The 27,946-nt window shown below is 52.5% G+C and overlaps 2 protein-coding genes across 2 annotated transcripts in view; one reads left to right on the forward strand and one right to left on the reverse strand.

Moving 5' to 3' along the window:
- LOC135306203 (zinc finger protein 850-like) overlaps positions 1-27,946 on the reverse strand; it is a 375,138-nt gene that overhangs the window by 304,279 nt on the left and 42,913 nt on the right. Inside the window, 1 exon segment of the mRNA XM_064429797.1 lies at positions 1,499-2,086. Within this exon segment, the coding sequence (XP_064285867.1) occupies positions 1,499-2,086 (588 nt within the window).
- On the forward strand, positions 15,573-17,768 carry LOC135305612 (zinc finger protein 664-like). The gene is made up of 3 exons (XM_064429348.1): positions 15,573-16,138; positions 16,282-16,360; positions 16,545-17,768. Exons 1-3 carry the CDS (start codon positions 15,767-15,769, stop codon positions 17,213-17,215), a joined length of 1,122 nt encoding a protein of 373 aa, XP_064285418.1. The 5' UTR covers positions 15,573-15,766; the 3' UTR covers positions 17,216-17,768.

Consider the following 27,946-nt stretch of genomic DNA (forward strand, 5'->3'; position numbering starts at 1 on the left):
AGGAACCCCTGTGAGTGTCTGGGACATCCCGGCTCTTTGGCAACCTGGGGACTCCTGCGATGTCACCGTGGAGCCCCCGTGAGCGCCTGTGACAAATCGGTGCCTTTGCAGCCCAAGGTGCCCTGGGATGTCACCATGGAATGGCTGTGACTGCCTCTGACCACAGGGCTCTTTACCATCCCCAGAAACCCCTGGGAGGTGTCCATGGAGCCCCTGTCTCTGCCTGTGACATTCCAGCTCTTGAACAGCCTGGAGACTCTTGGAAAGTCCCCATGGAACCCCTCTGAGGGCCTGTGACAAATCTGATCCTTAGTAGGCAACCACCCCCAGCCCCCTGTTGCTATGGTCAGTTTCCATGGCAACCATCACCAGGACCCTGTTGCCATGCTCAGTCCCTTGGCAGCTCCATGCAGACCCCAGGCCAGGGGTGGTTGCCATGGAAACCAGCTCAGGCCTGCAGCCAGAGCCCGTTGCCATGGCAATCATTGGCAGCCCCATCCCCAGGGTCATGGGATCCCAGATCCACAGAATTGGCTGAGCTGGGAGAGACCCATCAGGATCCTGGAGTCCAACTGCTGGCCCTGCACAGGACACCCCAACAATGCCAGCCTGGGCCTGGCAGCGCTGTCCAAACGCTGCTGGAGCTCAGAGAGCCCTGGAGCTGGGAGCCTTCCCTGGGGAGCCTGGGCACTGCCCCAGCAGCCTCTGGGCAAAAACCTTTTCCTGAGATCCAAGCTGAGCCTGCCCCGACTCAGCTGCAGCCGTTCCCTCCAGTCCTGTCCCTGGGCACCAGAGGGAAGAGGTTCCCACAGCCCCAGCCAGGGACCTGCTCCCAAGGCTGTTGCCATGGCCACCAGGGCTGGGACCAGCTGGGATGCTCGGTTTCCACAGGCTGGGGTTTAGGAATGGGATTCCCCAATGTCCTGCTCCCAGTAAAACCGCACTGCCGCTCGCTGCCCTCCCACCTCCCATGGAAAGCACAAAGGCCAAAGATCCTGGGCTGGGATAAGAACAATTTATTTGGAACAGCAACGAGATAAAGAACAAACAGTAAGAGAAACAATATTGACAACAGAAGGGTTATAAAAAAGGGAAAACTACAACACAACTGACTGCATCTTCCTGGCCATAATTTCCTCCTGCCTGGAAAGGACACCCTTCTCCTCAGGGGGAGATAGAGAGAGAGAGTCCCTTTCCTGCCCCTGGCAATGACCTGAGTCGGAGTAGATGTAATGACACAGCCCTGGCCAGACCCTCATGTTCTTCAGTGTCACATCATGTCATTGGCAGGGGAAGGAAAACGAACAGGTGTCTTCCCAGCATGGATCACAGTGAACATGTATCACCAGGGCTCTTCCAAACGTGGTTCTCCCGTGGGGGATGAAGTTGGAGCAGTGCACAAAGCTCTTCCTGCAGTTGCAGCATTTGCATGTCTTCCCTTACTGGTGACTGTGTTGGTGTCTGCTCAAATGAGAGCTCTGTCTGAAGCTCTTCCCACACTGGGGACACTCGTAGGGCCTCTCCCCAGTGTGGATATGCCGGTGGGTGACGAGGTGGGAGTTGCGGTTGAAGCCCTTCCCGCAGTCAGAGCAGCGGAAGGGCCTCTCATCTGTGTGAATCCGCTGGTGCTGGAGGAGATTGGAGCTCATGTGAAACCTCTTCCCACACTGGGGACACTCGTAGGGCCTCTCCCCAGTGTGGATGCGCTGGTGCTTCATGAGGTAGGAGTTGTACTTGAAGCTCTTCCCACAGTCAGAACAGTGGAAGGGCCTCTCATCTGTGTGAATCCGCTGGTGGCAGAGGAGATTTGAGCTGGTGTGAAACCTCTTCTGGCACTCAGGACACTCGTAGGGCCTCTCCCCAGTGTGGATGCGTTGATGCCTGACAAGTTTTGAGCTGCAGCTGAAGCCCTTCCCACATTCCCCACACTCGTAGGCCCATTCCCCAGTGTGGATCATCTGGTGGCTGATCAGGGTGCTGCTCTGCCTGAAGCTCTTCCCACACTCCAAGCACTTGTAGGGCTTCTCCCCATCAGGAAGCTGCTCATGGACCACCATCTCCAAGCCCTGGCTGAAGCTCTGTCCACCTTCCTGGCACAGGGTGGATCTTTCCTCCTCAGAGCACACTGGGCTGGGTTTGAAGCTCCTCCTCCTGCAGGATCTCAGGGAATTTTCCTCCTTGTTAGATTCCTGTGCCATGGAGCCGCTCAAATCTGCCTCTTCCATGAGGTTCTGCCATGGGGATTTGTCCTCCCTGGTCCCTATTCTCAGCTTGTCTGAGGAAGACAGGGCAAGGAGAGGATGGGATTTGCCTCTGTGCCAGAGGGAAGGGGAAGGAAATCCTCCCAGTGCATCCCTGGCAGGATGGCATTGGCAGTGGGGCTGTCCTGCAGACTTGTACTGTGCTGGGCTGGGAGATGGAGCAGGAGAGATAAGGAAAGGGGCACTGACTTCCTCCTCACCTGCCTGAGTGTCTCGGGGCATCTTCCTCTTCCTTGAAGCCTTCTCCTCCATCTGGCAGTGGGTTTGGGATGTAAAATTTTGTTTTGGGAGGAAAACAAGAGATGAGTGCATTGAGTTTCGTACAGGTTTGAGGGCAAACCAGGGGGAGATTCTAAGCCAGAATTACAATTTAAGAAGAAAATTAAGATCAAGACAATGATACAGAAACACTGCCTTAAACGGACAGAGTCAGGATATAACCTGGCACCCTGTTGGTCAGGGTGCTGATAGCAGTCCCATTAAATGGTGGCTGCAGTCCTGTTGCAGTGATGATCGTGATTCTGTCAAGGCAGTGATCCTGGAGAAGGGTCTGGTCTTCCTCTGAAGGTCCAGTGGTGGTGATGGAGCTCTGGTCCTCTGGGAATCCAGTAGCCAAGGTGCTCCTGGTGTCAGAAGCCTCAGCTTATATCCAGGTAGGAATGCTTGGCTCCTCCCCCTGGGCGGAGCATCCCACAATGGGATGATGTCATTTTACCAGTCCTGCAGGGACACTCAATGGCCCATTCACAGAAGAGAGCCCCTGGAGTGCATTATCAGGGCTGAGTGATGGAAGAGATAAAGAACACTGCCCCACCTGTTTATAACAATTTATGAAGATGGTGATGGAAAACATACATTTGGTTACATCTTACACTGCAGCCTGAAACAGTGGGGTAATCCCTGCTGGGGGGGTGAACACCACCCCCCTTACCCAAACTGGCTCAGGTGTAAAACCCCCACCCTGGGAAGGCCTCACACACAGGGGACAATGGCATTCTTGCCCTGCCAGGGGAGGTCTCTGTCCCTGTCACTCCCTTGCCGTACCCGCTCTTCTTTCTTTTTCTCTTTTTTCCATTTCTCTTTACCTCACATTTACTGTTCAATAAAATCCACTTTGGATTTCGTCTCATTATTGGGGCAGAAGCATCTCTCTAACAAATTTCTTAACCAGATTGCAACATTATTTTGGCACAGTGCGTTTAGGCACTGTTGTCTTTCCCCAAGTGCCTTTGACAACAGCATGGTTCCCTCCTCTGAAGAGGTTGTGGTTCTTTCTGGAGGAACCCTTGGAAACTCGGACGCAGCTTCATCTGAGTGACATTTGGGAGAACTGATGAGGAAAAAGGCTGTTGGTGGCTGGGTGGCCAGTGGAAAGAAAATCTTTTGTTGTCCTTCCTTGAAAAGTTTCTTAAAAACACTGGAGGAAAGGGAGCAAATGATACCAGAGAGGCTGACAAGGTTCATTGACCCCAAGGTGAGGAACACAAGGCTGCTAAAAGTCCCACAAGAAGCCCAGCTCAAGGAGCTAAATTCCTGAATAAATGCCAAATTCACAGGCTTAGAGGCTTTGCCAAATGTGAGAATCATTATTCTCTTCATCCCTGTCACCCTTGACAAAGCCCCACAGTGCTTTCTCTTCCTTTTAATAATCTGTATTGGGCCAAATTTCCACTTTTTTTAATGGGAACCTGCCAGCAGCTGAGCTGGAGCTGTGCAGGAACCGATGGAACTTGGAATTGCCACACAATTGCTTCTATTTTCAATTTATTAATATTTGGGATTTGTCTGCATTTTCATCACATGTGACTTGTGGGAAAATCAAATATTCATCAAAGTGGTTTATGCAGAGTTAAGTTTGATTTCTGCCAAGTTTATTTTGTCCAGTGCCCAGAGGATGCTCGAGGGGGCTCTGTTCTTGCCTCTTACCCTGGGTGATTCTTGGCAGGGGCTTGTGGGGGCTGTTCCTGTCCCTGTCACCCCAGGCCATTCCTCAGGGGGTCTCCATCATTCTCACTCCAGGGAATGCCTGGGGGGTCTCCCTCCCCCTCACCCTGTGCCAGGGGGTGCTCAGGGCAGTCTCTGTCCCTCTCAGCCCAGGGGATGCTCGGGGGTCTCTGTCCCTCTCAGCCCTGATGTGACCCCAACCAAACATCATCGGGGTCAGAGGGACAGAGACACCCCCAAACCCCCAGAAGGGCTGGACCTGGGATCATGCTCATATCCTCTTCATCTGTTTAGCCCAGAAATGAGTTCTGCACCTTTAAGGCAGCTTCTGAGAGCGAAGGAAGGCAGGAAGTGAGCAGGTTTTTTTAGAAACTGCACTCCTCCATATTCCAGCTGCTGGACAGACAGATTGCAGGACAGGGCTCTCCTTTGGTTTTAGTTAGTTTTTAGCTCTCTGAGGCAGATAAGTGCCCTGGACTGTGGTTTTTCTTTTACTTTAGAGCTGTTTAAACCTGCTCTCAACATCCAGAAGAGCCCTGGCAGCTCCACCTGTGGCCCATTGGCCCGAGCCTGGTCCATGGCATTTCCAGTGCTGGAGAAACTGATAGGAGACTGATAAGAGACTGAGTGAGCAGAGCTACAGCCCACAGAGGGACTTTCTGAGTTTGTCATCTCTTTTGGAGCAGCAAGAGGTTTTATTGTTTAATATTCGTCATTTGCTGTGCTCATGAATGCTTTGTCTGTTAAATAAACAAGTTTTTCCACTTTTCTCCAAGGAAATCTTTTCCCAAACTGATTGGGGGACAGGCTGCTTGAATTTGCTTTCTAGAGGAAACCCCTTTTGGAGGATTTCTCCCAAATTTGCCCTAAACCAGGACAGAGCGGTGGGGAGAGGAGAGAGCCCCAAGTGACTGGATTGGGGGGAGGCTGGAGAGAGGGACCCTGGGACCCCAAAACCCCCCAGCATCCCTAAGCAGGACCCTGGAGAGGGGGGATCCCCAGGAGCTATGGGATCCTTGGCAGCCATAAGAGAGGGGACCACCAGAATCCCAGAGGGATGAGAATGGAAATGAGATGCTCCTGGTGGCTTTTTTTATTCACTTTTGGTTTTTGAAGGTTTTCACCAGGTGACTTCTAGAGAGGGACTTGGGCAGAGGACCTTCAGACTCACTGTGCTCATCCCTTGTTTTTCCCCAAACCAGGATTTCCCATTCCCAAACCTTGGCCCAATGGAGGAGAAAGCAGCAGGGAAGAGAAAGATGCCCGAGACACGCAGGCAGGTGAGGAGGAAGTCAGTGCCCCTTTCCCCCTCTCTCCTGCTCCATCTCCCAGCCCAGCATGGCCCCTGGCTGCAGGACAACCCCACTGCTGCTGATACTGTCCTCCTGGGAATGTACTGGGTGGATCTCCTGCCCCTTCCCTCTGGCACGGAGGCGCATTCACAGGCTCTGGGACAGGAGGGGGAACCGCGGGCGCTTTGGGGTGCGTGGCTCGGCTGCTCCCGGCGCGGTTCCCCCGAGCCCCCGGCGTGGCTCCGCCAGGCCCCCCCACCACGGCACTGGCCGGAGGTTCTTTAACAGAAATGCTGGTAAATTGACCATCTGGAATTACACTAAATACGATTTCAAGAAGCTGCTGGTTTGCCGGGCAATTTGCTGAATTCCACATTGCTGTTTCTTTCAGTAAAACTGCACTTTAAAAGGTCTTATTAAATTTATGCTTGCATAAAATTTGTGGCTACCATGGGCATATCTCAAAACTAAATTACGTAAAAACATGACACATTTATTACGTCCTTTGAATCTCCCCAGTAAATCCATCACACTGTTATTTCAATTGCGGATTGTTCAACTTTTCAGTGCCTTATTTCCATGAATAGCATCAGAATAAGTTAAATTTTGTTATATGTATAACTTTTAAGGATATTAGTTTTTTATTCTATAATGTTTAATTTAATCCAAATTCCGGGTTGATAACACTAAGCAAAGTTAAGCTTCATTATTGTCAGATTTGAGCAATGTTAAGTTAAATTCCAAAATTTGAACTCCTGTTGTTCTGGATTGAGAGATAATGTGTGTATTGTATTTGCCATCTGTCAGAGGTAGGGCAGTTATCTTCTGCTAATTGGGCAGTTTTCTTTATCTCTTCAACAAATCAGTCCTCCCTTTGGGGAGATATCTTTTGTTAATGGGCTGTTGAGTGTCACTGCATGACTGATAAAAATTACATCATCCCACTGCGAGGTGCTCTGCCCAGAGGGAGGAGCCACGCAGTGCAGACATGGAATTGACCACAAGAAATGTCATTGTCTGTGCCATTTCTCATTTTGTTTCTCTCCATCTCCCCTGTGGCATTGACATAGACTCTGTCAAAGACGAGCCGCCTTCTCAGTGGCTTTAAAGAAACTAAAGGATCTCCCAGCAGAGTTTTCTGCAGAGATGCCCTTTGGTTGCCTTCTCTGGAGCTGCAGCAGCAATGTCAGTGTGCAGAGCTTGTTTTTCGGCAAATCACTTGTAATAAAAGTCATCTTTTATAGCTCTTTTGCTTTGGTTCTTTGATTTCCCTGTCGTTTTCCTTTTTAAATATTCTTCCTAAAGCTAGACGATTGTTTCTGCCATCTCTGACTTTGTTTCTCTCCACCTTCCCTGTGGCCACAGACTGTGACAATGAGGGGCTGCAGTCTCAAAGGTTTTAAAGGAACTAAAGGATCACCCAGCAAAGTTTTCTTCAGAGATCCCACTATTCTTGCCTTCTCTGGAGCTGCAGCAGCAATGTCTGTGTGCAGAGCTGGGGCAGATCAGTGCTGGCACAGCAGCTGTGCCCAGCAGCAGCAGCAGCACTTGGTGTTGGCAGTGCTGCTGCCGTGGCCCTGCCCCGCTGCCCTGGTGGCCCTGGTGTTGCTGCAGGGCCTGAGTGCTCTCGGGGCCGGGCACAGTCCTGGGGGTGGCAGTGCCGGGGCTGCAGCAGGGACAGGCCATGGGCACTGCTGGGGCAGCGCTGACGCCTCAGGCCAGGCCCTGGGGGCTCCAGGCTCCTTGCCCAGGCTCTCTCAAGAACACGGCCAGGCCAATGCTCAGCACAGAAAAGCCCCAGGGTGAGCAGCCCCAGGGTGAGCAGCCCCAGGCTGGCCGTGGGCAGGCTGGGGGCAAACAGCATGGCTGGGGCTCTGCAGGGGCCCTGGGGGAGACGGGAAGGAGCAGCAGAGCAGGGGCTGATCCATCCCCAGGGCGCTGCACAGCCCAGGGCAGAGTCCCAGAGCATCCTCATGGAGCTGCCAACAACATACCCCCTCTGCAGCCCTGGCCTCTCCCCCAGCTCACACAGGTGCCCCATCCTTGCAGGCACAGCCACGGCAGCACTGGCTCAGGAGCCCCTGTTTGCATTGCACAGAGCAGGCAGGAGCACCCCCATGCTGCTGCTGTGGGGACATGAACCTGAGGGAGCACAAATGCCATCAGCCCCTGGGGCCAGCAAGGGCTGGGGGACACCAGGGAAACCAGTCAGCTTTGTCCTGGCCTCTGCAGTCAGCCAGAAAGTTTGTTCCCATCAGCTGGGAGTTTCCTGTCCCGCTGCAGACGCTGTTGCTCAGAGCCAGGGCTGCCTGACAGCCATCCCCAAACTGCACTGGGCATTTCCTTGGCTTCACCTTTGCTTCCTTTACTTTTCCTTCTACAAATTTCTTCCTGTTGCCCAGCCCTGTTCCCTCCCCTGCAAACAGCCCATCCCTGTTTGCCCTTTCCTCTCTGGCCCCACTCCGCATTGCAGTTCCTGACTTGGCACCATGGGAACATCCCTTGGGGAGCAGGATCATCCTCCAAGTGCTGCAGGAATTGTCTGCAGGCTCCTGCAGTGCCTGGTGCTGCTCCCTTGCCAGAGGCACCCCAGGCCAGGGTGGCACATCTGGGCTTCTGTGTCTGCCTGTGGGGCTCCCTGTTCTGGGCAATGAGGAGGAGCTGCAGAGGCTCTGCAGGACTGACAGGATGGGCTTTGGGCCTAGGAGGAGAAGGTGAGGCACCTGGGCTGCTGGAGCTTCTGAAGAGGAGGCCCAGGGCTCATCCTGCAACTGCTGCAAGGGTGGTTTCAGAGAATCACAGAATCAGCAAGGTTGGAAAAGACCTTGGACATCATCAAGTCCAACCTGTGCCCTGACACTGCCTTGTCTCCCCGGAGCTTCCTCTTCTCCATAATAAACGAACTGAGTTCCCTCACCTGCTTCTCACAGGACTTGTGCTGCAGACCCCTCATCAGCCTCCTTGCCCTTCTCTGGACATGCTCCATGTCCTTCCTAAATTGGGGGGCCCAGAACTGGACACAGCACTCGAGGTGCTGCCCAACCAGCGCCCAGCACAGGAGAAGAATTACTGCCCTGCTCCCACTGGACACAGTATTCCTGATCCAGGCCAGGAGCCATTGGCCTTCTTGGCCACCTGGGCACACTGCTGCCTCATGTCCAGCCTGCTGTCCATCAGTGCCCCCAGGTCCCTTTCTGCCTGGCTGCTGTCCAGCCACTCTGTCCCCAGCCTGTAGCGCTGCAGGGGTTGTTGTGGCCAAAGTGCAGGACCCGGCACTGGGACTCGTTAAACCTCACCTTGTTGGATTTGGCCCCTGGATCCAGCCTGTCCAGGGCCCTCTGCAGAGCCCTCCTACCCTCCAGCAGATCCACACTCACACCCAGCTTGGTGTCACCACAGTTCCTTGAGGCCCCAGAGTGTGCCAATGGTCTCCATGATTCCATGCGGCCTCCCGGAGTCACAATGTCCCTTTGCTTCCATGGAACCCCTTGGTGTCACAAAGTCCCTTGGATCCTTGGGTCCCGCAGTGTCACAATGGCGCCGTGGTCCCCCAAGGCCCTGCAGTGTCCCAGTGGATCCTTGGTTCCATGAGGTCTGGCAGCACAGCAATGCTCTCCTTGGTTCCCACTCTCTTTTATGCCTCTCACTGTCAGATAATAGAAGGACACCTGGCAGATGAAGGGGAGTAGGAGTGGATATCTACTCGAGGAGGGAATAATAAAAATTCCTTCTGGCCCCCACTCCCCAGCCAGGTGCCACTTCAGAACAGCTATGAGCCCCTGGATCTAGAGAGTCAACCGCATGATTTAGAAGAAAATTATCTGCCCAGTGAGCCTCCCAAATTATGATTCATGTCTGAGAAGGATTACCACCTGTAACATCAAAAAGGAAAGAAGTATAATCGTGGTGAGTGACTCCCTTCTGAGGGGAACAGAGGGCCCATATATGAACCGGACCCACCCCACAGAGAGGTCTGCTGCCTCCCTGGGGCCTGGGTACAGGATATCACTGAGAGACTGCCTGGGCTGATTCAGCTCTCTGATTATTGCCCACTGCTGATACTCCAGGCTGGCAGTGATGAGACTGAAAAGAGGAGTGTCAGGGCAATTAAAAGGGACTTTGGGGCATTGGGTCAGATGATTAATAGGACAGAGGCACAAGTAGTCTTTTCCTCAGTCCCTTTGGAGGCTAAGAAGAGCAGTGAAAGGAATAGAAGAGCTCAAATTATTAACAAGTGGCTTAAGAGTTGATGTTGAATTTTGAATGCAGAATTTTGATTATGGGGCAACTTTTACTGTACCTGGCCTGCTGCAACCAGATGGGCTCCATCTCTCTGTTAAGAAGCAGCAGGTTTTTAGCTATGAACTGGCAGAACTTGTTGAGAGAGCTTTAAACTAGGTCTGAAGGGGGAAGGGGATGCAGCTGGGCTGTCTGGAAGCAGGCCCAATGGCTGAGTGAGCCTGAATTAGGGGTGAAATCAGCAGCCCAGCTGAGGGGCATGGATACCAGTGCACGCAGCATGGGTAACAAACAGGAAGAGCTGGAGGCCATGGCCCAGCAGCAGAGCTGTGGTGTAATTGCCATAATGGAAATGTGGTGGGATGACTCACATGGCTGGAGTGCTGCACTGGATGGCTAGAAACTGTTCAGAAGAGATAAAAAAAAATACAAGAGGTGGAGGAGTGGCCCTTTATATTAGGGAGGGCTTTGATGCTATGGATGTTGAAAGTAATGATGAAGTTGAATGCCCGTGGGTGAGAATTAGGGGGAAGGCCAACAAGGCTGACATCCTACTGGGAGCCTGTTATCGTCCACCCAGCCTGGAAGAAGAGGTGGACAACTCATTCTGTAAGCAGCTAGAGAATGTGTCTGGATCATCAGCCCTTGTTCTTGTAGCTGACTTCAATTTGCCCGACATTTGCTGGGAACTTAATACAGAAGAAAAAAGGCAGTCCAGGAAATTTTTAGAGTGTGTGGAGGACAACTTTTTGTCATATCTGGTGAGTGAGCCCACCAGGGGAGGTACTGTGTTAGATCTTGTTGTTTGCAAATAGAGATGGGAGATGTGGTGGTTGGAAGCCACTTGGGGCAGGGTGATCACAAGATTATAAAATTCTTGATATTTGGTGAAGTCAGGAGGAACATTAACAAGACTTTTATACTAGACTTTCAGAGAGCAGACTTTGGCCTATTTAGGAGGCTTATTCAAAGAGTTCCTTGGGAAGCAGCCCTTAAATGCAAGGGGGTTCAGAAAAGGTGGATATGCTTCAAAACAGAGACCTTGAGGGCACAGGAACAGACTGTCACTGTGTGCTGAAAGATGAGGCGACGAGGCAATCGCCCAGCCGGGATGGGGAGAGAGGTTTTGGAGGACCTTAAGAATAAAAAGAGGATGAATCATCTTTGGAAGGAGGGTCAGGTCTCTCAGGAAATATATAAGAGGGCTTCTAGAGCATATAGGAAAAAAATCAGGGAGGCCAAAGCTCATTATGAATTTAAAATGGCGACTTCTGTAAAGGATAATAAAAAATGTTTTTACAAGTATATTAATGGGAAAAGGAAGGGTAAGACCAACCTCTGTTCTATACTGGATGAGGGAGAGAACTTAGCAACTGCAGATGAGGAGAGGGCAGAAGTGCTTAACACAGTCTTTGCCTCAGTCTTTGGTGGAAGACAGCTTGTCCCCAGGACAACTGTCCTCCTGTGTTGGTAGATGGTGCCAGGGAACAGAATGGTCCCCCCATTATCCAAGAGAAGGCAGTCAGAGAACTGCTGAGCTGCTTGGATGTTCATAATCCATGGAACCAGATGGGATCCACCCCAGGGTGATGAGGAAGCTGGCAGATGAGCTTGCCAAGCCACCCTCCATCATTTACCAGCAGTCCTGGCTCACTGGGGAGGTTCCAGATGACTGGAAGCTGCTCAATGTGACGCCCATTCACAGCAAGGGTGGGAAGGAGGATCCTGGTAATTACAGGCCAGTCAGCCTGACCTCAGTACCCAGTAAGGAAATGGAACAGTTTATACTGAGTGTCATCACCCAGCACTTACAGCATGGCCAGGGTATCAGACCCAGCCAGCAGGGGTTCAGGAGGGGTAGGTCGAGTTTGACCAACCTGGTCTCTTTTTATGACCAGGTGACCCTCCTGGGGGATGCAGGACAGGCTGTGGATGTGTCTATTTGGACTCCAGCAAGGCCTTTGGCACTGTCTCCCACAGCTCACTCCTGGAAAAGCTGGAGCCCAGGGCTGGGACAGGAGCACTCTGTGCTGGGTTCAGAACTGGCTGCATGGCCGGCCCAGAGAGTGCTGGTGAGCGCTGCTGCATCCAGCTGGCAGCCAGGCACCAGTGCTGTCCCTCAGGGCTCTGTGCTGGGGCCAGCTCTGTTCATTGTTTTTACTGACCACATGGATGAGGGGGTTGAGTCTTTCATTAGTAAATCTGCAGATGACACTGAGCTGGGAGCGTGTGTCCATCTGTTGGAAGGTAGGAGGGCTCTGCAGGCAGACCTGGAATGGTTGGATGAATGGGCAGAGTCCAATAAGATGAAGTTTAATAACTTGACATCCCAAGTCCTGCATTTTGGCCACAATAACCCCCTGCAATGTTGTAGGCTGGAGATGGTGTGGTTGGACTGTGGCCATGCACAAAGGGACCTGGGGGTACTGCTTGACAGCCGGCTGAACATGAGCCAGCAGTGTGCCCAGGTGGGCAAGAAGGCCAATGGCTCCTGGCCTGGATCAGGAATGGTGTGGCCAGCAGGAGCAGGGAGGTCATTCTTCCCCCGTACTTGACATTGGTGTACTTGGCATTCTTCCCCTCTTCTGGCACCATACCTCGAGTGCTGTGTCCAGTTCTGGGCCCCCCAGTTTAGGAGGGACATGGAGGGGCTGGAGCATGTCCAGAGAAGGGCAACAAGCCTGGTGAGGGGCTTGGAACACAAATCCTGTGAGGAGCGGCTGAGGGAGCTAGGGTTGTTTATCCTGGAGGAAAGGAGATGCAGAGGTGACCTTGTCACTCTCCACAGCTTCCTCAAGTGGTAGTCAGGTGGGGGTCAGGTGGGAGTCAGTCTCCTTCTCTAGGCAACAACTGACAGAACCAGAGGATACAGTCTTAAGCTGCACCAAGGGAAATAGAGGTTGGATATTAGGAAAAAGTTTTTTAGATAAAGGGTAATAAAGTATTGGATTGGTTTTCCCTGGGAGGTGGTGGAGTCACCACCCCTGAATGTTTCTTAAAAAAAAGATTGGATGTGGCACTTGGTGCCAGGGTTTACCTGAAGTGGTGTTAGGGCATGGATTGGATTCAATGTTCCTGAAGGTCCCTTCCAACCCAGTAATTCTGTGATTCTGTGACTCAGTGATCCCAGTGGGCCCCTGCCAGCTCAGCCCCTTCTGCAATTGTCACTCTTCGGCTCAGCCTTTGTGTCCCCTCCAGGCATTGGCAGAGCTGTTGGGGACAGGGCAGGAGCAGGGCAGCCCCAGCATTCCCCTGTCTGTGACACCCCAGCGGTGACAGCCCCAGCGTTCCCCTGTGTGTGACACCCCAGCGGTGACAGCCCCAGCGTTCCCCTGTGTGTGACACCCCAGCGGTGACAGCCCCAGCGTTCCCCTGTCTGTGACACCCCAGCGGTGACAGCCCCAGTGTTCCCTCCCTGCAGACGCTCCAAGGGAAGCGTCCAGAGCCGCGTCCAGTCCATGGAACTGAGCGGCCACTGCCCAGCCCGGCCTGGGCTGATGTGGATTCCTCTGCACACAGCTTGGGGAGGGTCCCCCTGGCCACCTGCACAGTGCCACAGACAAGTGTCAGACGCAGTTACAGAAAGCCAACAAAAAAACAAATAAAACTATACAAAAACGAAAACCCAAACAACAAAACCATCAAAATAAACAAACAAACAAAAAATCCCAAACCAATAAAAAAAAACAAAAACAAAACCCAAAAGCCAACAAAAACAAACAAACCAAAACAAACAATAAAACCAAAGGAAAAAAAAAAACAAAAACAAAACAAACAAAAAAAAAAAAAAAAAAACAAAAAAACCACAAAAAAAAACAAACAAAAAAAAAAAAAACAAAAAAAAAAAAAAAAACAAAACAAGAATAAGAGAACTCAGCCCCAGGAGAGCTGTTCCATCCTTCAGCAGTCACACCTGCCCACACACAAGACCTGGGGTGGCAAAAAAATGAGGCTTCCTTTGGACACATTTGCAGGAAAAGCAGGTTTAGGACAGGCTCTCAGCAGAACTGTTCTCAGCTGAGCCAAAAAGGCCCCTTTGCAGCTGCAGGGCCATTGGAAATGCAGAGCCTCAGCCCACAGGGCAGAAAAGGGCTCTGAGCTCCCCTCCCCTGACACCAAACCCTGTTCCCAGGCTGCTTCACACACAGGATTCTTCTGGAGGACTGCGCAAAGCTGAGAGTGGGCTCTGGCTTTTCCATGGTGCGTGTCCTAAAACTGCCTGGGAGAAGATATTTCGGGTCAGCTCGACTGGCACAATCCCTCCTGGCTCAGGGCACAGCGCCGAGAAGGGCTTTGTGTGCCGAGGCTTTGCTGCAGCCAAGGAAAGCTCCTGGCTCAGGGTCACCTTTGCTGCTCAGCCTGAGCCCCGAGTGCCCCAGCAGCAACAGCAGCAGCAGAGAATGGCAGCATTGCCAGGGGCCGGCAAAGGAGGGGAGATTTCCCCCGGAGAGAGAGGCACCTATTCCAGTTTTTGCATTCAGGCAGGTGCAGGTGCCTCAGCTTTGGCTGCACAGCAGCTGGAAATGCAAGTCCGGGAGCTCTGTGCATGGCCAGCCCCAGCAGGTGACAGCAAGGACAGGGCCCTGGCACAGTGACATTTGCAGGGAGCGCCTTTAGCAAGCGCTGGGGGCTGGGACTGTGTGCAGAAAACGCCCTGGAGGTCTCTGCAGCCAGGCCAAAGGAACAAAGTTTCAGTTGTGGCTTCACCCGGAATGCACCAAAATAGATTGTTTTCCATTGCCGGGTGCTGTAGGAGCCCCAGAGGACAGCCCAGGGGGCCAAGGAATGGAGAGCGGGGACTGTGCAGGAGCCGGAGCAGCGAGAGAGGCCGGGCTGAAGGTGCGGGGTGGGCACGGGCTGGGAGGGGGCCCAGCCCGGGGGTCCCGCAGAGCCTCCCTGCTCCAGAGCCACAGCTGCGACAGCTGGGCAGCTGCCGGGATCGCTGTGCCAGGGACAGGCCGCAGCTGGGGCTGCCGAGGGGCTGGGCTGGAGCAGCTTTTTGTCCCGATGCACCGGGGGCATTGCCGCGGGGTTGGGGTCCCTGGGAAGGCGCAGCAGGACAGGGTGGCAGGGGTTGGTTTGTGGGTTTGTTGCTGGGATGTTTTGTTGGCGGCCCCGGGCGGGCTGTGGGAGCCGGGAGCGGCCGGGCGGGCCCGGAGCCGCCCCTCGGGCCGGGAGCCCCGGGCAGAGCTCTGTGCTCGGGGGCCGGGCCGGGCAAAGGCTGAGGGAGAGCGGGGGAAGCGCTGGCACAGAGGCCCCGGGCTCGCCGTGCCCCCCTGGCCACGCAGCCGGGCTCGGGGCCGCCTCGCTCAGAGCCAGCCCCGGCTGCGGGGGTCCCGGGGCTCCCTGGGCAGGGGGCGGCGGGGGCTGCCCGAGCTCTGTGCCCGGCGCTGGGCGCGGCTGCCGAGGCAGCGGAGGATGCAGGGTCCCCCCGTGCTGGGGCTGGCTCTGCCCGGCCCAGGGGCTGCACTGTCAGCCCAGAGCCACCTGGGGATCGCCCGGGACCGGCAGGGCTGGCAGGGAAACTGGCACTGGGGGGAGCAGAAACGGGCAATGCGAGAGCTGGGGGTGCTCCAGGAGCCTGGACATGTTGGCAGCATGGACAGGGGGGAGCCATGGATACCCCAGGACCCTGAAACAGGGACCCCGGACAGTGCTGACCCCTGGGACGCCTCTGATGCCAAAGTGGTGAGCCCAGAGAAAGGGAACCTGCGGGATTGCCAGGAGCCCCAGCAGCCCAGAGAAGGGGAACACCAATACAAACCTGACCCGCAGCAACCCCGACAGGGGAGTGGCCTCCAGGAGCCCAAAGTGGAAAAGACCAGAGAGGAGAAACCAAGGTTGGGTGTTTTTGCTGAATCTTGGTCATTTGTGCATTTTGGGGGACTGAATCTCAGTGTTTTGGGGTTTACACAGGCACCAGATTCCCAGTGAGTTCTAGAGTTTGCAGGCGCAGGGGCCCAACACTGTAACTGTAATACCTCAGGGCAAAGGTGACCAGGGTCAGAGAGAGACACCCCTCTGAGGACAATGCTCTCACCATCAGCATTTTCAGGCTCACATGAATGCAGCAAGCTTCATTGGTATCACCCAGTCCAGCTGCCCTTTTTTCCTTATATGTACTCCCCTAGGATGTTCTCCCATCTCTTGTCCCCCATTGGTCCCGGTTTACTGCAATGCTCCGCCCCTGTTACCTCATTGGTTCCCCAGTTGGCTGCCCCTCCTCTGCACCACCTGTGCTCAGTTCCCATTGGCCCTTGGCCCTCAGACCCGCCCCTTCCCCTCTTATCAAACCCTGTGTCCTCAGCCCCATTTTGTCTCTGTCCCTGGATCCTCTGCATTGCAATAAACTGTGTTTGGAGCTGTGCGCACAGACTCGTCTCTGGCCTCGTCCATCAGCAGGTTAAGCAAGCGTGCTCCGGGCTCTGGGAGTGCAGGTTGCTCACCGGGGCTCGTTGTGGATGTTCCGCAACACCAGAGATAGACTTGGGCAGGAGGAACCCCCTAACCCAATGTGCTCATACATTATGTTTCTCCCCAACCAGGATTTCTCATTCCCAAACCCTGGCCGGATGGAGGAGGAGGCTGTGAGGAAGAGGAAGAAGCCCCGGGACACGCAGGCAGGTGAGGAGGAAGTCAGTGCCCCTTTCCCTTTCTCATCTGCTCCATCTCCCAGCCCAGCAATTCCCCTGGCTGCAGGACAACCCCACTTCTGACATAGTCCTGCCAGGAATGGACTGGGGGATCTCCTGCCCTTCCCTCTGGCAGGGAGGCAAATCCCATCCTCTCCTTGTCCTTCCTCCCCCAGACAAGGAGCTGAGGATGGAGAGCAGGGAGGACAAATCCCCAAAGAAGAACCTTATGGAAGAGGCTGTTCTGAGCAGCTCGACGGCCCAGGAATCCAACAGAGAGGGAAAGCTCCAGAGATCCCACAGGAGAAGGGGCTGCAAACCCAGCCCAGTGTGCTCTGAGGAGGAAAGCCCCACCCTGTGCCAAGAAGGTGGACAGAGCTTCAGCCAGAGCTCAGAGCTGGTGATGCAGGAGCAGCCTCATGATGGGGAGAAGCCCTACAAGTGCTTGGAGTGTGGGAAGAGCTTCAGGCAGAGCAGCACCCTGATCCGCCACCAGATGATCCACACCGGGGAATGGGCCTATGAGTGTGGGGAGTGTGGGAAGGGCTTGAGGTGCAGCTCAGAACTCATCACCCACCAACGCATCCACACTGGGGAGAGGCCCTACGAGTGTGCCCAGTGTTGGAAGAGGTTTCACACCAGCTCCAGTCTCCTCATACATGAGCGGATTCACACAGATGAGAGGCCCTTCTGCTGCCCCGACTGCGGGAAGGGCTTCAAGTACATCTCCCATCTCGTCAGGCACCGGCGCATCCACAGTGGGGAGAGGCCCTACGAGTGTCCCCAGTGTGGGAAGAGTTTCACCCAGAGCTCTGACTTGAACAGACACCTACGGAAGCACCGGTAAGGCAAGCCCTGCAAATGTCCCTGAGGGGAGAGCTTCGTGCCTGGCTCCGGCTTCATACCCAATTGGAGTACCCATGTTGGGAAGAGACGTGTGATCCATGTTCATTGTAATCCATACTGGGAAGACACCTGTCCCTTTTCCTACCCCTGCCAATGACCTGATGCGGGATTGAAGAACATGGGGGTCTGGCTAGGGCTGTGTCATTGCATTAATTCTCTCCTCAGGTCATTGTCAGCGGCAGGAAAGGGTCTCTCTCTCCCCGAGGAGAAGGGTGTCCTTCCCAGGCCGGAGGAAATATGTGGCCAGGATGATCCAGTGAGTTGTGTTTTGGTTTTCCCTGTAAATAGTTTTTCTTTTCCCTTCTGTTACCAGTATTGTTTCTGTTCTTGTTTGTTCTTTATCTTATTGCTGTTCCCAGTAAATTGTTCTTATCCCTGCCTGGGATCCTTGATTTTTGTGATTTCCATGGAAGGCGGGATGGCAGCGAGCAGCAGCGTGGTTTTAGCAGGAGCAGGAAATTGGGGAATCCCATTTCTGAACCCCGGCCCGTGGAAACCGAGCATCCCAGCTGGTCCCAGCCCTGGTGGCCATGGCAACAGCCTTGGGAGCAGGTCCCTGGCTGGGGCTGTGGGAACCTCTTCCCTCTGGTGCCCAGGGACAGCACTGGAGGGAACGGCTGCAGCTGAGTCCCGGCAGGCTGAGGTTGGATCTCAGGAAAAGGTTTTTCCCCAGAGGCTGCTGGGGCAGTGCCCAGGCTCCCCAGGGAAGGCTCCCAGCTCCAGGGCTCTCTGAGCTCCAGCAGTATTTGGCCAGCGCTGCCAGGCCCAGGCTGGCATTGTTGGGGTGTCCTGTGCGGGGCCAGCAGTTGGACTCCAGGATCCTGATGGGTCCCTCCCAGCTCAGCCAGTTCTGTGGATCTGGGATCCCATGACCCTGGGGATGGGACTGCCAATGGTTGCCATGGCAACGGGCTCTGGCTGCAGGCCTGAGCTGGTGTCCGTGGCAACCACCCCTGGCCTGGGGTCTGCATGGAGCTGCCAAGGGACTGAGCATAGCAACAGGCGGCTGGGGATGGTGAATTAAGGGTTTAAAAGAAGTCGCAAGAGTTAAAATCTAAAGTTACCTAGATTTAGATTTAGGGGGGAGAGTATTGCAAGAGAAGTAGAAATAATAAGGGATAGTCAATTATTAGCAGATAAAGTAGTTAAGACCAGGGCAATATATCTGCCTGTCAGAAATCACCTGCTTGTCTTTACTGTGTTTAAAGCAGCAGGATGGGATGTGGATTGAATTGTTGAAAAGGAGACGACTATGGCCTGCACCTCGAACCTGAAATTTGAGCTATGACCATGGAGTTGGAATGCCTGCCAACAAGTCATATATAAAGAGGTCAAATTGAGGAAGACTTTGCCTTCATCAGAAGGAGACCCCATCCCCTTTTAAAACCTCTTTACCATCCCCAGAAACCCCTGGGAGGTGTCCATGGAGACCCTGTCTCTGCCAGTGACATTCCAGCTCTTGAACAGTTTGGAGAGTCTTGGAAAGTCCCCATGGAACCCCTCTGAGGGCCTGTGACAAATCTAATCCTTAGTGGGCAACCATCACCAGCCCCCTTCCTATGGTCAGTTTCCATGGCAACCATCACCGGCCCCCTGTAGCCCCAGATCCACAGAATTGGATGAGCTGGGAGGGACCCAGCAGGATCCTGGAGTCCAACTGCTGGCCCTGCACAGGACACCCCAACAATGCCAGCCTGAGCCTGCCTGGGAAGCCATTGGCCCCCGCACCTTGGGGACAAGATATGAATGACAAAACTCTTCATGCCAGCAGAGACAAGGCAGGGGCAGAGGAAAAGGGAGAGCCAGGCCAAGGGGACAGGGCTGCCATGGTGATGGCTGTGAGGTCACTGCCCCTGCAGCAGCCTGGATGTCCTCAGCAGACATTCTGGCCAGAAGCATTGTGAGGGCACCCAGCACATCAGAGAACCCACACAACAGGTATTCTGTCCTTGGGGAGGGGACAGGGTTTCACTATGTCAGTCTGCACAAAGTTCCTGCTCTTGGACAATTCCTGTGGTGGGGCATCCAATTCTCTGGAAAAACAGTTGCAGTTTTGTGCCACTCTCATCATTGTAAAATATTTCCTCTCTTTAACAAATGTAAATCCACCCGCATTCAGTGCAGAGATACTGACCCTTCTTCTGCCACTGCATGATTTGGGAGAAAATACTTTTGATCACTATTTTCCATTTTCACAGACCTTGGAGAGGACCCAGAAATCTCCCAAGATGGGGTTTGGAGGCCTCATCACATAACCAGCAGGTAGAGTCTGATGGTTCTGAGCTCAGTGGTGTGGAGACTGAGGACAGAACAGGAGTAGCCTAGGAGGGATTGAAGGGTGGTTTCAGGGAGGCTGGAGTTTTTCTTCATTGTATAAAACAGAGAGAGGCACCAAGGGCAGCTGGGGAGGCCCAGACTGGACACCAGGAGAAAAGCATTTCCCTGCCAGGGCAGGGCTGTGGTGCAACACATCCCCCAGGAGAAGCCTGGAGTAGCCCAAGGCTTTGTGTGGGCAGGCAGAGGCAGGCAGGAGGCAGAGCTGTCAGCAAAGGAAGGGGCCAGCCAGGTGGGGCAGCCGGGGGATGACAACAGCCTGCAGGGACAGAGGCGCAGGGCAGGAACACCGTAGGACAGCCTGGGCTGCACAGGGCACAGGGATGGGCAGCAGCTGCAAGGCCCTGACAGAGCCAACTTGGGCAGCACTTTGGCCATGGCTGCTGGCCCTGGGCCTGAGCCAGGAGCAGGAGACAAGTGACCCTTGCAGGCCTGGGGCCTTATTGCCTCCTTGTCCCTGCTCAGCAGCCTGGCAGGGGCCGTCCCATGGTGCTGCCCTTGGCATTGCACATCCCCACATGCCAGTGCTCATCCCGGGAAGAGCCCTGAGCAAGGAGGGAGGGACAGGATCTGCCTTGTCAGGGGCTGGGGCTCAGGCCTTGGCCCTTTGCATTCCTGAAACACATCCAGGTTTACTCAGCACCAGAGACACCTTTGCCTTGCTTGTCCCCACCTGTCATCACTGCCTCCAGTGTTCTGCTCTAACTGGGACCTGGGGACACTTTCTCAGTCATGTCCCTCAGTGAGACCCATTAAAACTTCAAGAAACTTTGGAGTTTAAATTTACGTTTGAGTTTTTGAGAAGTTCTTTGAACACTCTCTGAGGGACTGAGTCTGAGGTAAACAACACCAAAGCCCTGAGAGAGTCATTAAAGTTTTCCTAGTTAGTGATGGAGAAAGATTGCAAAGAGCTTGTAAGACATACACATGCCTATTTTAAAGGGTTTATTTTATTACATTTCTCTTCAGAGCAGAGGCATTTGCAGCATTCTGTGATTGATATTGACCCAGGGTCTCTCCTCAGGCGCTCTGGCCTGCTCAGAGAAGCTGTGCCTTGAGCTCTGACCCAGTGTGGACAGCCTTGCTCCACATTCCCCAGCCGCATCCTGTCTTACCTCACTCACCTGGGACCTGCTGGGCTTGGAGAGCTGGCTGCACTCAGCCTAAGAGGGGTTTTCCCTTTTTGTAATTTTTGAAGCTATCTCAAACTCCTGAGTTTCCCCACTGAAAACAGACACACTCCTCAGGTGTGTGCCAGCCCAAGGTGCCACCAAAACCACTGCAGAGCTGCTCTGGGCCAGCTGTGAGGGTGGATCATCAGCCCAAGCTGCACTGGGCCACTGCAAGGGGCTGTGGCCATGGACACTGCCCTGACCCCACTGCTGGGTTTGGCTGCCACGGCAACCCTGAGAAATTAAACTGTGCTTGGAAACACTGGGGAGGACTGGGACATACTGGGGAGCCCTGGAACACTGTGGGAGACACTGGGACATCCTGGGAGTGACATTGGGGAGGACTGGGACAACCTGGGAGCACAGGGAATGCTGAGGGGCAATCTGGGCAGAATGAGGTGGACTGCAAGGGTACACACTGGGACATACTGGGAGTGGTACTGGGGGATACTAGAGAAAACTGGGGATACTGGGAACATTGTGGGAAGGACTGGGGGACACTAGAGCATACTATGCATGGCACAGGGGGGAACTGGGAAGGACTGGGAATGTACTCATGGGTATTGGGAGGTACTGAAGGGGCACAGGCGCTGTACTGGGAATAAACTGGGCTGTACTGGGAGGGACTGGAGAGGGTGAATGGGCTGTTCCCGCCTCCACCGCCTCCCATTTGCCGAGGCTCCCGCCCATCAAAACCTGCTGCAAATCAGCGCCGGTCTGGGACTGTCGAAGGCGGTGCCTGGTGTCAGTGCCATATTTTCTATTTTCCATACAACTCCCGCCATGCCATGCGGCCCGATAGCGCCCCACTGGAGCTGGGACTACAACGCCCGTCATGCCCCGCGCTCCCCAGACCCCACCCCAGTATCCGCCCCCATCTGTTTCTTAAGTGTCCCCAGACACTCCAGGATCCTTCAGTGCCCCTCAGAGCCCATTCGGGACCCCTCAAAAGAGTCCCCGGATCCCCTGAGTGCTCCCAGCCCCACAGATGCCCGGTACAGCCACTTCTGGGAATTCATCTCCTCTCATCCCCCGCGGCCCCAGAGCTCCTCATAGCACAGCCCTGCACCTAAAACTCGTGCCGTGCCCCGCGCCCTAAAGAGCCCAGTTGGAGCTCCCCAAGCGCCCCCCAGGTATTCCCTGTTATGAATAGATAGTTGTATTTTTTTTAAGTTTCAGAGTTAAAAAAACCAAGCCAGACCGAGTCAGACTCCTTTAGGTTCCCTGCCAAGAAAAGCCCTTAATCACTCGTTGATGGCGGGTGATTAACTGATTGTTTCCCTGATGCTAGCTGTATGCCAAGGAGATACCAAGGGAAACCCTCCAGGGTAAAGAGATGGGCAGTGACACCAGAAACAACATGCAAATGACAAATGCAGTGCACCCTGGGTTTTTACAGTTTTACAGTTTTTATAAGAAAAACCCCTAAAATCACGAGCCAATAAGTGACTTAAAGTGACGTCTAAGGATGGGAGCATTGTCCCGTACCTGCTTGAATCTTTTTATTTCTCATCCTAACCTGAAAAGAAACTGATGAAAGAGACCCCCCGGGTTTCTAAACCAACAAACCAAGGACTCAACGACTCTCGCGTGAGGACAGAGTCCCCAGTTCTGTCTGCAGACCAGCGGACAAAACTGCATCATCCTCCTGCTTCGTGCCACGCCTGGGAGCAGCGGCGGCGAGGGCGCAGCCCGTCGATTTCTTCCCACCTGAGCTGATTCTTCTTAATAAAGGCATTAAAAAGGAGAAAGATCTCCTGCCCATTTATTTCAGCTTGGGAGCTCGTCCGGGATAGCCACGCCTGAAGAGGACACCAGGACTGGGACGGCCGCCCACCCTGGACCTGCAGGACAGCTGGCTATCAGGACCAGAGAAGATCGGCTTGGGACAGTGACACGGAGCAGCGTCGGATAGGTGAGAATATCCGGCGGCAGGAGAGGGAGGCGAGCGAGTGTGTGTGAGTGAGACGAGAGCCGGCAGCTCGGCCCCTCGAAGCGAGTGAGGACCCCTCAGTACCGCGGTTCCGCACCCCCGCGAGGGGGCCGGCCGGGAACAGGGGGAAGCGAGTGGAACTGGTGATTGAGGCGCCTCCAAAGGGGTAAAGAGGATCCCCCTCCGGGCGTGCGGAGGAAATAGCTGTGTGAGTGGCACGCACCCCAAAGGCCCTGATACAGGTCCTAACGAAGGAAGTTAGGATTGAGGATATCAGGCAGTTTGGCCCTGACAAAGGAGGTCAGGCACCCCCTCAGAAGCCAGGGTTTCGAGGTTTGACTGTTTGAGCCTTGGCAACGGAGGCCGAGGTCTCTCTAAGTCCTGACAAAGGAGATCAGGCGAACCTCAGAGGTCAGGACCTCGAGGATATTTTTTTTTATGTTTTGGTTGTTTGTTGAGTCTTGGCAAGGGAAGGCGAAGGTCTCAACAAAGTCCTGACGAAAAGGGTCAGTGAAATTGGAGTTTTGGCAGGAGGTCGAGACTTCTTAAATAAGATATATTTCCTTTAGAGAAAAAAAGACATCTTTGTGATTGGTTTAGAGGCAGAAAAATATGGGAGGGTGCGGTAGTAAGAAAAGTGGCCAAAGATTGAAGAATATACCTCCCCACAGTTCCCTAGGTGAACTATTAGAGAAATGGGACTTTATAGAAGGCACAGAAGGATTAGATAAAGTTAAGATGATTCATTACTGTTCAGAAGTGTGGCCAGAATTAGAAGTGCAAGGAGGATGGCCATGGTGTGGGACGAAAGACAAGTGGATGTGTCAACAGCTGAGTAATTATCTGACGGCTCGAGATACTGATCCTGAGGAATTATTGTATGTAGCTTGTTGGTTGGATGCTATAAAGAATGAAGGAGTGCAAATTTGTAAAGTGCAGAGCAAGAAAGAAAGGAATGAAAGAGGAGATGCTAGAATTAAGGAAATTGGTAAAAGGTGGGACCCACTAGACTACTTGCCTCCTGATGCCCCTCCACCTTATAACCCTCTCCTTCGAGCACCTCAAATAGCAGATCCAGTTCTTCTCCCGGCGGCCATGGGGGCCATTCCCTCACCACCCCCTTCGACTCCTTCAGCTGCTTCTGCACCACCACTAATACCTACTCCACCTGCTGCATGCTCCACCCCTTCTCCAGCTCCACCTAACATGCACCCAAGCTCTTCCCCCCCTCCTACTGCTGTCCCTCCACCTCCTCCTAACTGGGACACAAATGCCTCCTTATCTAGTAACCCCATATCACCAGGTATAGCCGTTGACCTACAGCAAGTCCAAGCTAATGCTAATACCCCTCAAGTGAACAATCTTGTGTCTGAAGATGGGCCATACTGTGGTACCCGATCCAAGACCTCCAAGGCAGAGAAACTTTTTCCCCTTAGAGAAGTTCCTATGGGAGGAGTAGCAGGAGGTGTTGGTTTTGTAAATGCTCCTCTAACTGCTTCTGAGGTAAGAGGATTCAAGAAGGAGTTAGGGAATTTAGTTGAAGACTCCGTGGGCATTGCTAACCAAGTGGATCAGTTTTTAGGTCCAAATTTCTACACTTGGGGGGAGATGAATTCCATTCTAAATATATTATTTTCCCCAGAAGAGTTCCGGCTGATTAGGGCGGCAAGCATAAGAGTTTGGGAAAAAGATAACCGTCCAGGGCCCCAAGTGCCATCAGGAGAAGAAAAATTGCCACTAGTGGATCCCAACTGGAACCCTAACCAGGAGGAAGGGAGGAAGGCCATGATGGAGTACAGGTCCTTGATAATTCGAGGGATCAGAGAATCAATTCCCAAAGGAACCAATACAAAACTGGCATTTGAGGGTATACAGGAGAAAGATGAAACTCCTGCCACTTGGCTTAATCGCCTGAGGCGGAACTTTCAATTGTACTCCAAAACAGACCTGGACACCAGCGAAGGTGAAATGCTACTAAAAGTCCAATTTGTTACTAAATCTTGGCCTGATATACGGAGAAAACTGGAAAAGATAGAGGATTGGCAAGAAAAAGATATTAATGAGTTATTGAGGGAAGCATTGAAAGTGTATTTAAGGAGGGAAGAAGAAAAAGCAAAAGCCAAAGCTAGGATCATGGTTGCTATAGCCAGAGAAAGTGTGGGAGCAAACAACTCTTTCCTACAGTACTAGGCCACAAAAGAGTGGGGGGGTCCATCACCAGGAGCAGGCAAGGATACACCAGTACTGTCAGGGGCAGGAGGCATGGAGAGGCCTCGAGTCCCTTTGAGTGAAAGCTGCTGCTATTACTGTGGAGCAACTGGACCCCCCCCAAGACTGTTTAGCCTAAAGTTGTGAAACCTTTGCTAGCTGATCAAGATAGCAAAGGAAGCAGCTTTAAGAGCAGAAGATCTGGTAAAAGGTTTTTTTGAGCAGAAACCACACCCGAGTAGGGAAAAAGAAAAAAAGAACTCATATTTTGTGAAATTTAAAGTTACATCAAGGGCAACGAGGGGAGTGGTTAATATCTGACGGACGGGTGTTTCTAAACAAAGCACTTGCTGGGATGGTGCTAACAGAACTACAGAAATTAACCCACTGGAGAGTCTAAGGACTATGTGATTATTTCATAAGAAATAACCTGTGCATAAGCGTATATGACCTAGCAAAAACAATTATAAAAGAGTGTTTAACTTGCCAAAACATTATCCCCAGATACGGAATGGTGAATACCATAGACTCAGACCGAGGTCCACATTTTGTAGCCCAAACATTGCACAATATAATTGAAGCTTTAGGAATAAAATGGAGATTGCATACTCTGTGGCACCCCCAGAGTTCTGGGAGGGTGGAATGAATGAACAAAACTCTCAAAAATGAATTGGCTAAAGTGTTTGCCCCTAGAGCTCTTGCGCATCAGAACAAGACCCGGTCTGATATAGGGATTTCACCCTATGAAATGATGTTCAGATTGCCATTCTTGTTAACACCCTATAGCACAGGAGACTACCTGGAAGGAGAAGAAGCTACAAGGAAATATTTAGAAGTCGTTGGAAGAACCCTAGAAGGACTTAGAAAAAGAGGATACCTCCCCCAAACCTCCCCTCTTGATACAAAAGCACATGACATCAACCCAGGAGATTGGGTTTTAATAAAATCTTGGAATTATAGACCATTAATGCCTAAATTTGAAGGCCCCTTTCAGGTACTCCTCATCACTAATTCGGCTGTGCGAACCAGAGAAAAAGGTTGGACCCACATCACGAGAATTAAAGGACCAGTCTCACTCCCGAGCATTGGACAAGATTCTTCAGTGTCTCCCTCTGGTATTGGACCAGATTCTACACCACCCTCACACCCTAACTCAGGACAGGATTCAACCGCATCGGGAGTTAATTCAGCTGAGTATACTATTATAAAAGGACCAAATGACTTAAAATTGACATTCAAAAAGACTGATGAACTGCATAAGAAAAAAGTTTAGAATCATAACATGTCTTGAAGTGTTTTAAGAAATTTGTACAAGTTAAAAGTTGTTAATAAGTAATTCTGGTTAAGTCATCCCAACTTGGTACCAAAGACCCCAGGTTAATCTTCTCCAGAGTGCTCCCCTAGGAGGGACCAAATTAGCAGGGACAGATCAAGAGAGGTTTAACCAGAGGAGCAAGAGACTCTAAAGAACTTGGAGACTTCTTTTCAGTAAAATCCTCAAGAGGCAAGGCCGGGTGGGCAGGCTGTGCAGGATGACCCATACCGGACTCTTGGGAAGGGTAATAGTGCTGGCTCTGATTGCTGGTGGTGCTCTGGAGAGCCCAGGAGAGCTGTGCAATGAGTACTACCAACCTTTCTATGAGAAAGAAGTAAGCTCCTTGCTGAGAGTCCACAACAATTGTGTTAACCTCTCCCAATTGATCTTTTATCAAGAGAATAAGAAAATATATTGGATGGCCCAGAGTACAGAAACTCATGGAACCAAGGGGCCATGGTGACACAGCAGGGCCACATGGAACCAAGGAGGCCAGTGACATTTGGGAACCTCAAAGAACCGAGGGTCCGTTGTGACACTGCAGAAACAAGGAGGCAATTGCTGACACTATGGAAATTCATGGAACCAAGCAGCCATTGTGACACTGCAAGGTGGCATTGAACCAGAGAGACCATTGTGACACTAGAGAACTGTTGAACCCAGGACATCTCTCTGGATGCACTGGATCCTGGCAGGGCTTGGAGACCCTGGCAGGAAGCCAAGACACCTGGGAATTCTATCTCAACCCATGGAGAAAATTACCAACTTTATATGAAGAATTACAGGTCACAAAACTTTAAGTAGCATAGTAGTAGCAATCACAGGGTGAAGGGAAAAATTTTGAAGCATGGTACAGGGGGGTTTGGGACTCTGTACATGGGGGTCAGAGGTTCCAAGATGGAGGGATTTGGGCGTGCCCTGTCCTTCTTTCTTCTCCCTGGCATGCATGTTCAGGATGATGTTGGCAGTCACAGATTGCTTTAGAGTAGAAAGTCACTGTCTAACATAGGTGATAGGTATTGGAAAATAACTGTAAACATAGTATACATAGTTTTTAGTATAAAAGATAGCACCAGCCCGAGAGGCAGAGAGGGTGCCTCAGACCGACCTGCAGAACAGACCTTGGCAGGCCAGACAGAAAACGTTTGAGATAAATAATAAAGAACCTTGAGAACGTGAACTGAAGACTTCTCGACTCCTTCTTCGGCTGCTGGGTTGGGGAAAAGAGACTTTTAACAGAGACACACCTTGGGATCTTCCCAACTAGACCAGACCGGAGGAGATCCCGAGAGGGCTAAGGCTTTCCTTCCAATAGAAAAGAACCATCCTTCTTCTCCAGGTGTCCATGATGAAAAATGAGAGTCCTCCTCCCAAATTCCATATAGCCAAGGATTCCTCAATGACAAAAGCTGCCAGGACAAACAGGTCTGGCTGGCTTGGCCTCCCAGGAGCCATCTCTCTCCTCATCAGGCTTTGAAACACTTGGGCTCTGTGCTTTCCTTCCTATCGAAAAGAAACGTCCTTTTTATCTATGCAGAAATGGCCGAAATTGGGGTTCCACCTTCCAAATTCCATATATCCAATGGGTTGCATTCAGACAAAACCTACCAGGACAGAGAGGTCTGTTTGGCCTAAGCCTCTGATGGCCACCTTTCATCTGCCCTTCAAACACCCATGTTCTGCGCCCTCCTTCCTACATAAAATAATTGT

Source organism: Passer domesticus, chromosome 8, assembly GCF_036417665.1.
Source record: "Passer domesticus isolate bPasDom1 chromosome 8, bPasDom1.hap1, whole genome shotgun sequence".
NCBI classification, from domain to species: domain Eukaryota; kingdom Metazoa; phylum Chordata; class Aves; order Passeriformes; family Passeridae; genus Passer; species Passer domesticus.

What these genes read in the sequence shown, in the direction of transcription:
- LOC135305612 (XM_064429348.1), top strand. Translation starts at nt 15,767, where the DNA reads ATGCTCTCACCATCAGCATTTTCAGGCTCACATGAATGCAGCAAGCTT. An exon ending in CTGGCCTCGTCCATCAGCAG is followed by an intron (nt 16,139 to 16,281) that starts GTTAAGCAAGCG and finishes CTCCCCAACCAG; the next exon opens with GATTTCTCATTCCCAAACCC. An exon ending in GCCCCGGGACACGCAGGCAG is followed by an intron (nt 16,361 to 16,544) that starts GTGAGGAGGAAG and finishes TTCCTCCCCCAG; the next exon opens with ACAAGGAGCTGAGGATGGAG.